This window comes from Mesocricetus auratus, unplaced genomic scaffold (genome assembly GCF_017639785.1).
Source record: "Mesocricetus auratus isolate SY011 unplaced genomic scaffold, BCM_Maur_2.0 Super-Scaffold_100031, whole genome shotgun sequence".
NCBI classification, from domain to species: domain Eukaryota; kingdom Metazoa; phylum Chordata; class Mammalia; order Rodentia; family Cricetidae; genus Mesocricetus; species Mesocricetus auratus.
In genome coordinates, this window is record NW_024429212.1 from 17604115 (window position 1) to 17618355 (window position 14241).

The 14241-nt window shown below is 43.5% G+C and overlaps 1 protein-coding gene across 5 annotated transcripts in view; it reads right to left on the reverse strand.

Moving 5' to 3' along the window:
* Gak (cyclin G associated kinase) overlaps positions 1-14241 on the reverse strand; it is a 55697-nt gene that overhangs the window by 35840 nt on the left and 5616 nt on the right. For 3 of the 5 annotated variants that reach the window (XM_013118614.3, XM_013118613.3, XM_005077410.4), the window contains exons 3-8: positions 14115-14174; positions 13226-13340; positions 9276-9418; positions 6583-6708; positions 2041-2130; positions 129-264 (exon numbers count right to left, since the gene is read on the reverse strand). In XM_013118614.3, coding sequence (XP_012974068.1) covers positions 129-264; positions 2041-2130; positions 6583-6708; positions 9276-9418; positions 13226-13340; positions 14115-14174 — 670 coding nt within the window. Of the gene's footprint in view, positions 1-128; positions 265-2040; positions 2131-6582; positions 6709-9275; positions 9419-13225; positions 13341-14114; positions 14175-14241 lie in introns of those variants that run through there. The other 2 variants (XM_021231427.2, XM_021231428.2) reach the window with 2 other exon arrangements.

A 14241-nucleotide genomic window follows, 5' to 3' on the forward strand; every position in this document is an offset into this window, starting at 1 on the left:
TGTAAGAACAGCAGCTACGGAGGCAAATGTGGGACCACATGGCCAATGGGTGAGCAGAACCTAAAACCCAACAGGGAAGCTCATCTCCTCAAGTTTCTGAATCAAGCAAATTCATAACAGGAACTTACGAATAAGGTCATGGAAGACTGTGTAGCGAGTGTCATTCACAGGGATGGAGTACTTTCCGTTGACTATTCGAAGTTTTGCTCCATCCTCAAAAGGATGCTGCCGGAAACACAGCAGATATAAGATACAGCCCAGTGCCTGTGGGGAAAAACGGAGAGCAGGGTCTGAGGGACAGATTAAAGACTGAAGGAGAACATGCGGGAGAACAAGGCTGAGCACTGAGGATGGGGAGGGATTGTGCAAGGAAAAAAGGGCACAGGCTGAACACGGACCAGCAAGGGAGAGGATGAGCAGGGACCTAGGAGACAAGGCCATCAGCAGAGAGTACAAAAGAACTGCCTTTTCTTGGTGACCCTTGGAGGGCACCAATCAGGCTGCAGTCCTTTGTTGGTTTCAAAGAGTCACACATGGGTTATGACATATATTTAGAAAAATGTCAACTTAGAGGCTGGAGAGGTGCTTGAATGGTTAAGAACCCAAGTGTGGTTCCCTGCACACATGTCTGGTACCTCACAAACTCTTATAAACTCCAGTTCCGAGGAGATTTAACGCCTCTGGCCTCTTTAGGCACCAGTACTTACATGCACACAACTCCCCTTAGACACACACATAGACATAATTTAAAATTTAGAAAGTCAACCTGGCAGGATGGGCTAGTGACAGAAATTCCTTCCATGGGAAGCTTCCCACCCCCTCCACAAAGAACTTTCTAGGTTTTAGCAATGAGTCCTATGCTCTTGCTATTCAAATCAAAAGGCTCCCTTCAAAATTGCATGGTTCCTACTCAAACACAGGTTTTGTAGATGGGTTAGCACCCTGAGAACCTCACTATATAAGGGCATAGCAGATGTTAAGGATTGAGCATCATGCATGTAACTGCCACAGATTGGGCGGTGGGGAGGGCATAAAGGCAAGCTGGGGATTCCCACAGACCCAATCTCCTCTTATGGGTTGTTCTACTTACCATAGCCAACAGTGAAAAGGGGGTAACCAAAACATTGGGATTTTATCCAAAGACAATAGCACATACAGGACACCTAGACGTGTTCAGAGTGTGCTGAGAATACTCTAGGGCGGACCAAGAAATTAATGAAGATGTGTCTTCATTAATGGCACTAGCACTGGCCCCTATAAACTTCAAATACGTAAGTCCTTGACAGTGTCTGGGGGGCTGACCATGCCATTACAGTCCCCGTCCCTAGGAAATGATGGTTCTGGTCACAACAAGGAGGGCCCAGCTCAGTGTGTAAACAGGGGTCATGTGTAAAATAATATATTTAGTCTTCTTTATTTCCTACCAGATAACCCCTAAAATTCTTGGAACTGCTGATTGCTGGCCATCTGCATGTATCCTTGCAGAGACATCCCTGGGTATGGAATTCAAGACTCTAGAAGTAGAACAGGTGTAGAAATTGTATTGCCATGTGATGCCGGTGTAGACTCAAAGGCATGCTGTTACTCCAACTGCTCTATTATTTTATTGGAAGATTTATTTATTTTATATGTATGAATATTATGCTTACATGTATGTCTGTGCACCATGTGTACGCCTTTTGCCCTTGGAGGTCAAGAGAACTTTAGATCACCTGGGACTGGAGTTATAGATGGTTGTGAGCCAGCATATGGGCATTGGGAATCGAACCTGGGTCCTCTGCAAGAGGAACAAATGTTCTTAACCACTAAGTTATCTTTCCACTCCCCTCACACACACCCCCCACGCCTACAATTGCTCTGTTAATTCACCCCTGGTAATAGTCACAAGTGATATTTGAGAAAATGAAGGTGAAAGGCAGGGAAAAGAATAAGAGGAGTTGATGGGACATGAGGGCCTAAGACGGACAGGCTAGAGGCCTATGCAGCTCCTACCATGACCTAACTGACTAGGCACCAGCAAGAAAAGCACCTAGGCCTCACCCAGATATCCTGTTTCTCGCCAATGGGGAAGTTGGAATACAGGTCTACAATTTCTGGCGTTCTGTACATGGGTGTGGTATTCCTCGTGATCTAAAGAAAACAAATATTACAGGGTAAGTTACACATAAGCATTATTTTTTGTTTTATACAGAGGCCCTACAATTTTCTAAGCTCTCTACTGAAGGCTGATGGCAGTGAACTAAACCTCTGAAACTGTAAGCCAGCCCCTCAATTAAATGTTTTCCTTTATAAGAGCTGCTATGGTCATGGTGACGCTTCACAGCAATAGAAACCCTAAGACACACAACATGGGAAATCCATAGAAAACTCACATACCAATCCCCAGACTATGATTCAAACAAGAGTAAGTCAATATGCTTTGCACACTGCAAAAAGGTACCAAGGCCTCAGACAGGCAACGACTTCTTAGACAGTGGAAAGCCAACCTGAGAGGCCTCCCTAAGGATGACAGGGAAATCTAGGCAAGATGCAGTTCCAATCAGAGCCTGCAGGAAGGTATGAAACACCAATGATCCAAGAGATGGAGAGAGATCAGATGAAGAGTGGACAAAAGGTCAGGCCAGAGGCAATGTAAAGTGCACATTTACACTGTAAAGGGCCAACACCAAGTCACATGAAAACTTGATTTGCATATACTTTAGAGCACTGACCCTTCAATCCAGCAAGCTCATTCCCTCCCGGGTGTCCACGCTGAAGGCTCACTTGGTACAAGGACACATAGATGAAGACACACAGTGGGGATGCACGCAGCTACAGAAACTGAGCAAACTGAGTGAACTAAGGCAGACTCACTTCAGCAGAGTCCAGGACTAGAAAATAAACACAAACCCAAAAAGAGACCCAAAGGGACAAAGAAAAGGGAGTAGCTAGTGCTGCCCAGTTCTGAATAAAGAGGCTTAGAAAGGAAAATACTAAATAAGATCTAAGAAGCTGTTATGAAAAGGGACATGACAATTGCTCTGGAAATACCACTAAGTAAACTCAAATATACTAAATATGAGTAAGGAACACACAAAGGAGAAAATAATCCCAGGGATGTCTGGACAATATGTCTATTTAACACACAGAACTTGGGAAAGAAGTCAAAACAATCCCAAACTTCCAGTAGAATCTTTAGTGCTGAGGGCACGTGATTCTGAGGCTGACCAGGGAGCAGTCACACTGTAGACAGGATGACTCTCACTCAAGATACATTTGGGTGAAGGTGCTGTGCAGATTGGTAGTTGCTTCTCTAAGAATGGGTATGTGCTCATCTGAACAGCTGCTTGCACGATATTAGTAAGTATATCTACATAGGTGGCCTAGACACAAAGGCCCAGCAGGGACAGACACACCTGTGATCTGACCAGAGTCGTTATTCCTTTCTCATTCCAAGGCAGTGATGCTTCTCAGACAAGGAGCTGATCCCAGGGCCAGAGCAAAGTAGGAATGTGGTTATCATAAAGACACAAGTGCTCCACAACAATGGTGTGTCGGTCTGTTTTCCCATTGCTAATAACACAACCCCACAGGCTGTGTAAACTATGAGAAAGGAGGTTTGCTTTGATTCACGATTCTGGTCTAGAGCCTATATGTGGTATCAGTCTTTTTTTCTGGCACTGTCCCAAGGCAGCACAGGACACCATATAGCAGAAAGAAGTAATGCCCATGTGTCTTCTGATTTCCCTTTTTAGAAAGTCTCCAAAATTCAAACACTGGGCTCTAAAACAGTCTATTTCTTTTTCTTACTTTTTTTTTTTTTGGTTTTTTGAGACAGGGTTTCTCTGTATTGTTTTGGAGTCTGTCCTGGAACTCGCTCTGTAGACCAGGCTGGCCTTGAACTGAGAGATCTACCTGCCTCTGCCTCCCTAGTGCTGGGGTTAAAGGCGTGCTCCATCAACGCCCGGCTAAAAGGGTCCATTTCTAAATACCATAGTTGATTTAAGATTCCACACTATGAATATCTCACAATGAGGATTAAGCTCAGCATAAGTCTGGAAAAAAATAAAAACATATTAAAGCCATACCAGATGGTAAATGTTCAAAAGAATCCAGAAACAAATCTGGGACATTTTTCCACCAAAACAAAGACATACTGAATCGTGACCATGGGAAAAATGGTATCCAAGTCCTTATGAATAACAAATTCATGAGTAAGTCTTGGGGCTCCCACTTCAGTGATGGGCACTGTACTACAGTCAGTAGCAGGACAGTACTCATGTACCACAGACAGGCAGGGCACTGGAAAAGGATCATGAAGCAAAAGGAACTGGACTGGATTAATAATCCAAATAAACACTGACCTAAATGGTTTTCATTACTCATAGTGTTGGAAGCTGACAACTCTGATATACTGAAAGCTGAAATATTGAATACACAGTGGGCTATGAAATGGGACAAACACTGAACAGCAAGGGCAGGGCTTTCTTCCTAAGCTCTGGCCAGAATTTTTCTTGAGCTTCAAACTCTTTAACAGTGGTAGAGAATGAAGCCTCATACAGAACTCAGCATGATCTTTGCAAAGAGGAGGAGCCACTTGGTCTAACAAGCATGGCTCTGATGTAGTGACAGACCTCCAAGTAGCCCAGAAACCCTGCCTTTAGTAAGGCCTGCACCATGCTAAGAAACAAACACACTTGTCCCTGACAGGCATTATGCTGGGGTAGTTATGCCTCTTCCTCCACAGACGCATCCCTAGGAAGCAAGTATCCCACCACGAAAGGCAATCTGGCCTTGATGTAGCTCACCTGGCAGCACCCGACAGTCTAGAAATGTAGGGCCATCTGTCAGAATCATGGTCCTTCTACAGCAGGAGTGGTCCCTCATTATCCCTTACTTATCTTTACACTTTGGGACCTCTCTGTTGAACACTGTAGCTATTCCTCTGCTCTGTATTGTTTTATATATACAATTCATATAAAGTTCTAAGGAATGTTAGCCAGTGTGGAATTATGTATACATTTTGAGGATGCAGTCTCTCTGCAGGGACAGGAGCCACCTGAACTAACCTGTGGGTCCCTCAACAAAGAGTATTTCTAAATAATTCTTTTATGCTAGGGATTGAATCTAGGACTTATCCTATGCAAGTGTTCTATTTCTGAGTCACATCTTCAGCTGCCTAAATGACATAAAAAAATTCTAAGTTTACAGACTGTTTATATAGAATACTGCTTCCAGCTAACAAACCATCACAAGTGCTTGGGGTTCATGTATATGATATTCTGAGCGGTAATAGTGCATGGGTTTATTTTATAAACTCTTGGACTGTGTATTGCTATGTAAAATATGTACAGTATTAATGTCAACCATCTCTTTAAAGTTATCCTATAAATATTGCTGTATAATTTCTTTGGTCAGAAACATTTGGATTAAGCCAGGCCACCCGGGTCAGAACTTTCTTCAGTGCCATGTAGCAAACCAACTCTCTTTAGTCTATGCAATAGTGAAGAATGTACAGAATGCAGCTTCGTTTTCAATGTCACATGGGGGCTCCCCATTACTCCTCTGGGTCCCAGACCAGCAAGATTATAGAGGAAAAGAACTAGGGCGAGTGATTCAGTTCTCTTTCAAAATCAGTTGGATCTACTAAAAGTAACGTCTGCCAATTCAGCCCTTTGCGGTGTGTAGTGCTGAAACTGCTATTTGAGCTCATTTGTGGAATCGCTGAATAAAATGGGGCAGCTAAATTCTTCAGTTCCGTGTGCCTAAGTTTAAAAAACAAAGCAGAAAGATAGAAACTGCCCTGTGTGGTGCTTTGTAAAGAAATGGTATTTTCCCACCAAGCACATGCTATCCAGTTCTTTGTCAATCACATTGTATGTAGCAGAAAAGGAAGACTTGCTTTGCATGGTCTCATTTGAGATGGTCTCATTTGAGCTGGTGTAAGAATCTTGACTTTCTTTTTTACATTTGGAAACATCAAATAAAAATGGACACATAAAAAATTCTAAGTTTATAATGACAGAAAAGTTCTGGAAATAGCTGAACAGTAATGTATCTTTTTCTCATAAAGATTTATTTATTATACAGACAGTGTTCTGCCTGCATGTTTGCCGCAGGCCAGAAGAGGGCACCAGATTTCATCATAGGTGGTTATGAACCACCATGTGGTTGCTGGGAATTGAACTTGGGATCTCTGGAAGAGTTGCCAGTGCTCTTAACCACTGAGCCATCTCTACAGTGCTAATGTGTGTATCTTAATGCCACTGAAATCTGACTTAAAATGGTAAAATAAAATTTGTTACACATATAAGGCAAATAAAAATAATTCTAAGAAATAAACAGGATGAAGACATCTAAAGGCAGGTTGATAAGAAGAGCATGAGATCAAATGAATTCTCCATTCTGTTTAAATCTATGGCCACAAACTAGCAGAGTACATGATGCTTCCAGGATACAGTACCCGGGAGTCCGTTAAGAATCCTCATTAATACAGCCATACTCAGACTTGTACCTGGAGACTCCACGGGACACAAAGGGCACGACAGGGAAAGGAACTGAGAAGCAGTTTCCCAAGAATGCAGACTCAAACCCATGCCTCACCTCTTCCTCCACCATTGCTCGCTTCTGGGCGCTCCAGCTGTAGTCAGGGTAATGGGAGATGGTTGTGGCACTGCCAAAGTCACACAGCTTAATGGTCCCCTGGTTACTAAGCAGTAAGTTTTCAACCTGCAAAATGCCAAAGGAGGTTCTTGTGAACTTAGTGTGTATATGGAGCCTAAACCTCAGCAAAGACAAACAGGGGTATTAGTCACGATCAGTTCCCTATCAGGAAAACCCTCTGCACCAAGGTCTAGGCTGCTGGTTGCTAGGGACCACTATAAATTTTCTTAAAGTTAAAACCACTTACCCAGCAAACAGATAACCTAATTAAAGACAATAAGCCTTCTGAAAAGCCAGAAGAGAAAGAACAAAATATGCTACTTATATCTATATTAATTTAGGAATAAATCTAACAAAGACAGACAAAAGACTTCAAAAAAGTAAAAAAGACTTCCTGTGCAGAAGGCCTTAAAATAATTGTTTTTTGTTTTTTTGGGTTTTTCGAGACAGGGTTTCTCTGTATTATTTTGGAGGCTGTCCTGGAACTTACTCTGTAGACTAGGTTGGCCTCGAACTCACAGAGATCCGTCTGCCTCTGCCTCCAGAGTGCTGGGATTAAAGGCGTGCACCACCAATATCTGGCTCTGTTTTTTGTTTTTTAAAGATAGGGTCTTATTATGTAGCCTTGGTTGGCCAGGATCTCACTATGTAGATAAGGCTGGCCCTAAATTCACACAGATCTACCTGCCTCTGCCTCCCAAATACTAAGATTAAAGGCATGCACTACTACACTCAGCCCAATTCTAAATCCATGACTCATAAAATTACATGCAATCCTAATTCCAGTCCATAGCTTTACTGGCATCCCGTTCCTCCTTCTAGGTACATTAAGTATCCTGTGCATTCATCAGAGTAGAGTGTTCTACTAACAGAGGTCAGCCAGCCATCTACCATTCCTAGTCTAGCTCTCTGCTGACAGTCTATCAACCATGCTGAAGAGTCATAACAATTCTAATAAAAGTCAGAGTTTTCAGGAGGTAGGAACCTGCAAAATGAAAAGGCAAATAAACTATAGCTATTTGTAAGATCTGTCAAGGTTGAAGTGTATGTAATAACACAAGCTGGCAAAGGGAAGAACTTGGAGCTTGTGTGTCTCCAGAACACCCAGAGTTAGTGCCTGTACCCTCTAATCACAGAGGGTACTCCATAGATGAGCAATATGGGACTATTCTCAGGACACTGGCCAGTAGAGTCAGCTACAAAAAAGGGAAGTAAAACAGATGTGCCACATTGTCCACTGCAGAAGGATACATAATGAGAAAGTCCTACAATGAATATTTCATGAGATAAAGGCTACACGGAAATACAGGTGATTCTAAATGTAACGATGAGCAAAAACCAAGGCACAAAAGAATGTGTAGGTGCAGGGACATTCAAATGACACACACCACCACAGAAAACAAACTGTAGCATCAAGGAAACCAAGAACATGATCACCGAAAGCAGGCAGTGTTTGCTGCACAAGTCAGACATGCCACACATGAGGTACACAAGCACATTGATACGCCTGTTCCATAGCAAGCAATGACTAGGGGTAGGCAGCTCTTGGGGCTCCTGAAGCAGAAGGCTACAGACTTCACCTGTGCAGACACCTCAGTGGGCAGGTGACTGATTCTCAACTCAAAGTTGTCAGTGTGGTGGCTTAAATGAGAATAGCCCTATGGGCTCACATATTTGAACGGTTGGTCCCTAATTGGTGGAACTGTTAGGGAAGAGTTAGGAGGTGCGGCCTTTTTGGAGGAGATGTATCACTAAGGGTGAGCTATGAGGTTTCAAAATCCTATGTTACTCTAACACCAGCTCTGCCTTCAACTTGAGGACCAGGATGCAAGTGAGTTGTTAGTTTCTGTTCTAGCATCATGCCTGCCCACCTGCCTTCTTGCCGTCACGCTCCCCGCCATGATGGTCATGGGCTCACCCTCTCAAACTATAAGTAACCCTCCCAAGTGAATGCTTTCTTCTATACGTTGCTTTGGTCATGGTGTCTCACAGCAACAGAAAAGTAACTAAGACTTCAGGCTGGGTAGAAAACGACTCCACAGCACCAATCCAGTCTTAGGCTTTTTTTTTTTTTTTTTAAAGACACGACAGGACAAGGAATACTAGGCAATAGCAATACAACTTTAGAGGTTTTGTTCAGTAATATACCAGAAATTCCAGTGAGCCAAATATATAAGTAAAGGCAAAATAACAGAGGAAAAAAGCAAAATAAAAAGAAATTGAATAAGGTGCTATAGCTATAAGTACTCAACTTCATTAATAACAAGGAAAAGGTGAAATAAACTCATATGGTTACACTCCTCAACCAAGCTACACCACCTACACACAACAATTCAGACAGGCAGGTGCCACCCTCAGCTAGGCTGTGGTACGTTCATACCACCTACAGTTGGAGACACACAACAGAAGTCTTTCCATGTAAGTGACTCCCCACCAAAGTCAGAACTGCACCTGGATGGCCACAATTCTGAGAGCAAAGGCAACTGAGAAGCCTAAAATGCCTGGATAACAGCTGAACAGAAAGCACTGGGCTCTGACCAAGCATGAGGGGCACAGAGACTAGCAGGGAGTTGTCCCAAGGTAGGAGAACAGAGTGTGAAGACATGCAGCCAGGAATGCAACCCAGCTGGTACCTTGAGATCCCTGTGGATGATGGGTGGTTTCTGCCTGTGCATGTGCTGCACTGCTCTGCATGTCTGGTAGAAGATCTTCAGAATGCTGTCGCAGGACAGAGGGCCTTTACATTCAACTCTCCTGAGAAACTCCACCAGCTGTCCTAAAGGAGACAAGTGAATTTAGTCACCCTGAGGCTCAAAATGCTGTACTCTACTTGTTAAACAGGTTTGGGTTGTCTCTGCGTACGGCAGTGCAGGCAGGAGCAGCATTTCTAAGGCCTTAGTCAGGGTGCACACACAATCAGTACCCCTCTAGGCATTCTTAAACTTCTGTAGGAAGACAAATAAAAGGGGTTCTCTATAACTTTGGGTATGAAGACCATCCCTGCTCCAGGGAGGGTTAGGGGCAGGAGATGGCTTGGAACATCCCTGGGACAAAACAAGAAGCAAAAACAATCATGAGAAAGCTTTGAAGGCAGGGGTAAGAGTTCTAGCTGTTAAGACAGAGGCAGTGACCAAGGTCACTGAAAGAACAGTCACAAAACAGAGACTCTAGGCTGATATCCACAGCACAGCAGAGGCAGAGCAGAAACCCTAACCCTCACCACTGTTCCTCAGCACAGTTTCTCTTGTCCAGAACTACACCATGCCCTGCCGGCAGCTCCATTCTGACTTCTAACCCTGGCAGAGTTAAGCCACACTTGATTTCCAGAATCTACACAAACCCAGAGAACAGTGGTCTTCCAAAGAAACAGGGATCCTGGTGAAACAGGGGCAGACTCCAAAGGGCAGGAGCAGATATGTCCACCTAAGCTCTATGCCAGACTGATCATAATGTTAATTTTAACTGGCCCATTCAATAGTTCATTCTTGGTAAGAATTAAGGGATTTTTATTATTTTGAGACAGGGTTCCAAAAACTTGCCACTCTCCTGCTTTAACTTTCTGAATGCTAGGATTATATGTGTATGCCACCACAATAAGCCACAAGACTATTTTAGCATTTATTTATTTGGGAGAGATGGCTCAACTGTTAGAGCACCTATTGCTCTCAAAGGAAACTTGGGTTTGGTTCCAGCATTCATCTGTGCTTCCCCAAATCCATAACTCCAGTTCTAGGGGATCTGATACCCTCTTCTGACCATCATAGGTGTCTCTGAATGGAGGCCCAGTAGAGAGGCCATTGCATGAAGCTGTGAACTTGAAGCCTGGATTGCCTTGAAGAACTCAAGATGTTAGAGATGCCAGAGCCATGGGTTACCTGCTGAGGAGAGCTGCTAACAGAAAGCAGAACCAGCCCAAGCGAAAGAAGTGTGTTGTAGTCTACAAAACTGAAAGGAATTGGAGATCTGAAGAGCAGTATTATTATTATTATTATTATTATTATTATTATTATTATTATTATTATTTTGAGTCAGGGTTTCTCTGTGTAGCTTTGTAGACCAAGCTGGCCTCGAACTCACAGAGATCCACCTGCCTCTGCCTCCCAAGTGTTGGGATTAAAGGCATGCATTTTGGCATCAGATATGGATATAGAGTTTGGAGTTTCCCCTAGCTTGTTTTTGGTCTTGCTTTGGCCCAATCTTTCCTCACTATGCTCCCTTGCCTATGTTTTGGAATGATAATGTATATCCTGTGCCACTGTATGTTGGAAGTATGTGATCTGTTTTTTATTTTGGTTTTATAGGGGATTACAGTAAAGAGATTGCATGAATCTCAGAAGACTTTAAAATATTGTTGAGACTGTGATAGACTATGGGGACTTTTGAAGTTGGACTAAATGCATTTTACATTATGATATTGTTACAAGCTTTTGGGGGGCAGGGAGTGGGATGTGGTAGTTTGAATGTAATTGGCCTCAATAATCTCATAGGGAGTTCACAATCTCATATTAGGATTATGGTTTTTGTTGGAGTGGGCATGGCCTTGATGGAGGAAGTACGACACTGTGGAGGTGGGCTTTCAGGTTTCCTATGCTCAGGATACTACCCAGTGTCTCAGCCGACTTTCTGTTGCCTGCAAGATGAAGGACACAGAGCTACTACTCAAGCACTGCATCTGCCTGCATGCCACCATGCTCCCCATCATGAAGATAATGGACTAAACCTATGAAACTGTAAGCGAACCACCCCAATTAAATGTTTTCTTTTTAACAGTTGCTGTGGTCATGGTGTCTCTTCATACCAATAAATACCATAACTAAGACACTCAGGATGAGCCCTTAATTGATTATCCAATACCAGTGGTCAGCCCTGCATTTACTTTTTCAATAAGCATGTGCTCTTTTGTAACTGAATACAGTAGGAACAATAGGCATCCATGAAGACAAAATGTAGCAGACTGGACAAATCTGCCTCTTACACTGCTGAGCACAGGGACAGTGCTTCTCTCCATCCCAAGAGTTCTAAACTGGAGGCCGAACCACTAGAGCTGGCACCTTCCTAGCTTGAAAAGAAATGGCCCAGAGTACCTAGACCCAGTCCCAGATACTATGCTCCACTGAAAAAGCCTAAAGCTTCCCAAAGAACAAAGATCATAAGAAACAGACTCAGACTGACTGTAACTTAGGAAATCATGAAGGATTTTGTTGAGGACTGGGATGAGATATTAGGAAGACAGGTGGACCAGGGCACTGGTATGATTGACAGGGTTTAGGTGGGGACCTGCAGACACACGAGGACATAGGTGGAGGCGGCTGGAGGAGAATGCCCTGTCCCTAGAAGCTAACATCCCAGGGCTTCTGGCCCTGTGGAAACAGTCTGTTGTACACGTTTAATCTCTTGCTTTTGACAACTAAGAGTCTACAGGTGACCTGCACAGATCGCACCCTCATTTCTGGCATCTATACCACACCTCTTTCTATCAGCTATATATTCCTGTTTTGCTCCTTTTGCCAATCTATCCACTCACTGTCCCCAGCTTTCTCCCCTATCCTCATCTGTCTGCTATTGGCCTGCCCCGACTCCAGCCATCACAATATAGTTTCTCAGGATTACTGAGTAGGGACTGGCTCATGGGCGAGCAGCTTTCACATTGCCGGGATTCCTTCCCTGGGCTCCCTGCTTCAGTCTCCCCTGCTACTCCTTTGCCTCTCTTGGCCTCTTCTCTCCCAGCACTCACAGCTCAGGTGGACACATAAACAGCCAACTGTACCACAGCTTTCCCTCAGCATAGACATCGTACACTCCAGAACACACTGGAAATGACACAGCTTTTTGGCAGACATTCAGCAGTTGATGATGGAGTTTGCTATTTTTGAGTGGTCAATTCTACCTCATAGCTAGAGTATGAGGTTCAACTCCCCATTGTTAGGACTGCAGGAGTACAATACCACAGCAAGGGGAGACTTTCCTCAAGCATTACCCATAGTCACTCATGCAACTCTTCTGTCCCTAGATATCTACCTGAGGTGTGTCCTATCCTCTGGCCTACCAGTAGATCAAAGAGTCTTCCTGATGCTTTCTTCGGTTTGACCTTGGTATGGCCTCATGCCAACTAAGGGCTCCCTCCATTTCTTTCAAAATAAAGCACTATTTGTACAACCTAAGGACATTTATGCACCTATGTTGACTGATCCTCTCCAGTTAATATATGAGGACACTGGTGTTCCATTGCATGCCTGCTCATCCTGTTTCAGGAGACATACATAATGAGATGCTGCTTTTCAGATTCTGCAGCCTAAGGCCAGGTATGGTAGCGCACACCTTTAAACCCAGTTCTTGAGAGGCAGAAGTAGGTAGGTATCTAGCCTGATCTACATAGCAAGTTCTACACCAACCAGACCCACAAAATAAAACTGTTTCAAAACATACAAAGAACCTACAATCCATCAAGGACACACAAAAGCATATTCCAAACAACACAAACACCAGTGGATAGCTGTCTGGTTCTTTCAGTCAAGACCAATGTATTTTCAGAACATCTTGGGATTATGCAACAACTACTCAAGCATGTCAGAAAGCACTTTACCTTTACAGAGCTCTGTAAGCAGGAGGAACTCAGCCTGCCCAGTGTCCGATTCCTCTTTTCCTATGGATGCTGCAGAGCAGAACTGGACAATATTGGGATGGCCGGAAAGTTTTTTCTACATGTCTTGTTAAAGAAGAATATGAACAAGTATGTCCACAACTCTGTACACTTAAAAATAAACATTCATAAGTGTTAAGAAACCAAGTCATGATACTCAAATTGCCTTACGCCTCAACACACATGGACATCTGAAAATAATGTTGAGGGAGAGGCAAGTAAGGACAGTGTGAAGGTAAAAATGGTGGCAGGAAGCTAGTGGAAATGCTAGATATGAGCAGGCCACAGAGACAGACAGGAAGGTGGTCAGGAGTGATTGTGTCTACTTAAACTCAGGCAGTCACTGGGGTATCAGATAGCACAGAGCTTAAAAAGAAAAGGAAACAAATTCTATCTGCAGTAAAGACTATGTATGCCTTATCGTTTGGTAGAAGAGAATAGGCAAGAAAGGTCTTGTCATGTACCATATGTACAGGCTGAGGAATGCAAGCAGGGTACACACTAAGGCTCACCGATATGGTAGCATTCATATAGTTCATGCCTAGGTCATCAGACAGGCAAAGTGGAACTCTCCTTGTGATAACGGACCCATCTGTTTGACATGGAGACCTCACAGGCTGGAACAGTGACCCACTTCCCAACACCTAGGAAACTTCCACTTCAACTATGAGAATGAGTAACAGGGAAAAATCCTTTGTATGAGAAATATTTATAGGAAATCTAGTAAAAGCAAAAAGCTGAGTTTTAAACATATCACAGGAACCTCCTGGTAATTTGTCGAGCCTGACACATTTAGTGATGGCAATAACTCTCAGTCCCAGGAAAAGGATACCAAGAAGCAAACTTCTTGAATGATGGCTCTGTTCTTTTCCTCTTCATTGGATAATAATCTCTGTCAGGGAACAGCACACAAGAAAATTGAGGTCTTTACCTTCTGCTTAACAGATAAAACACCCTGG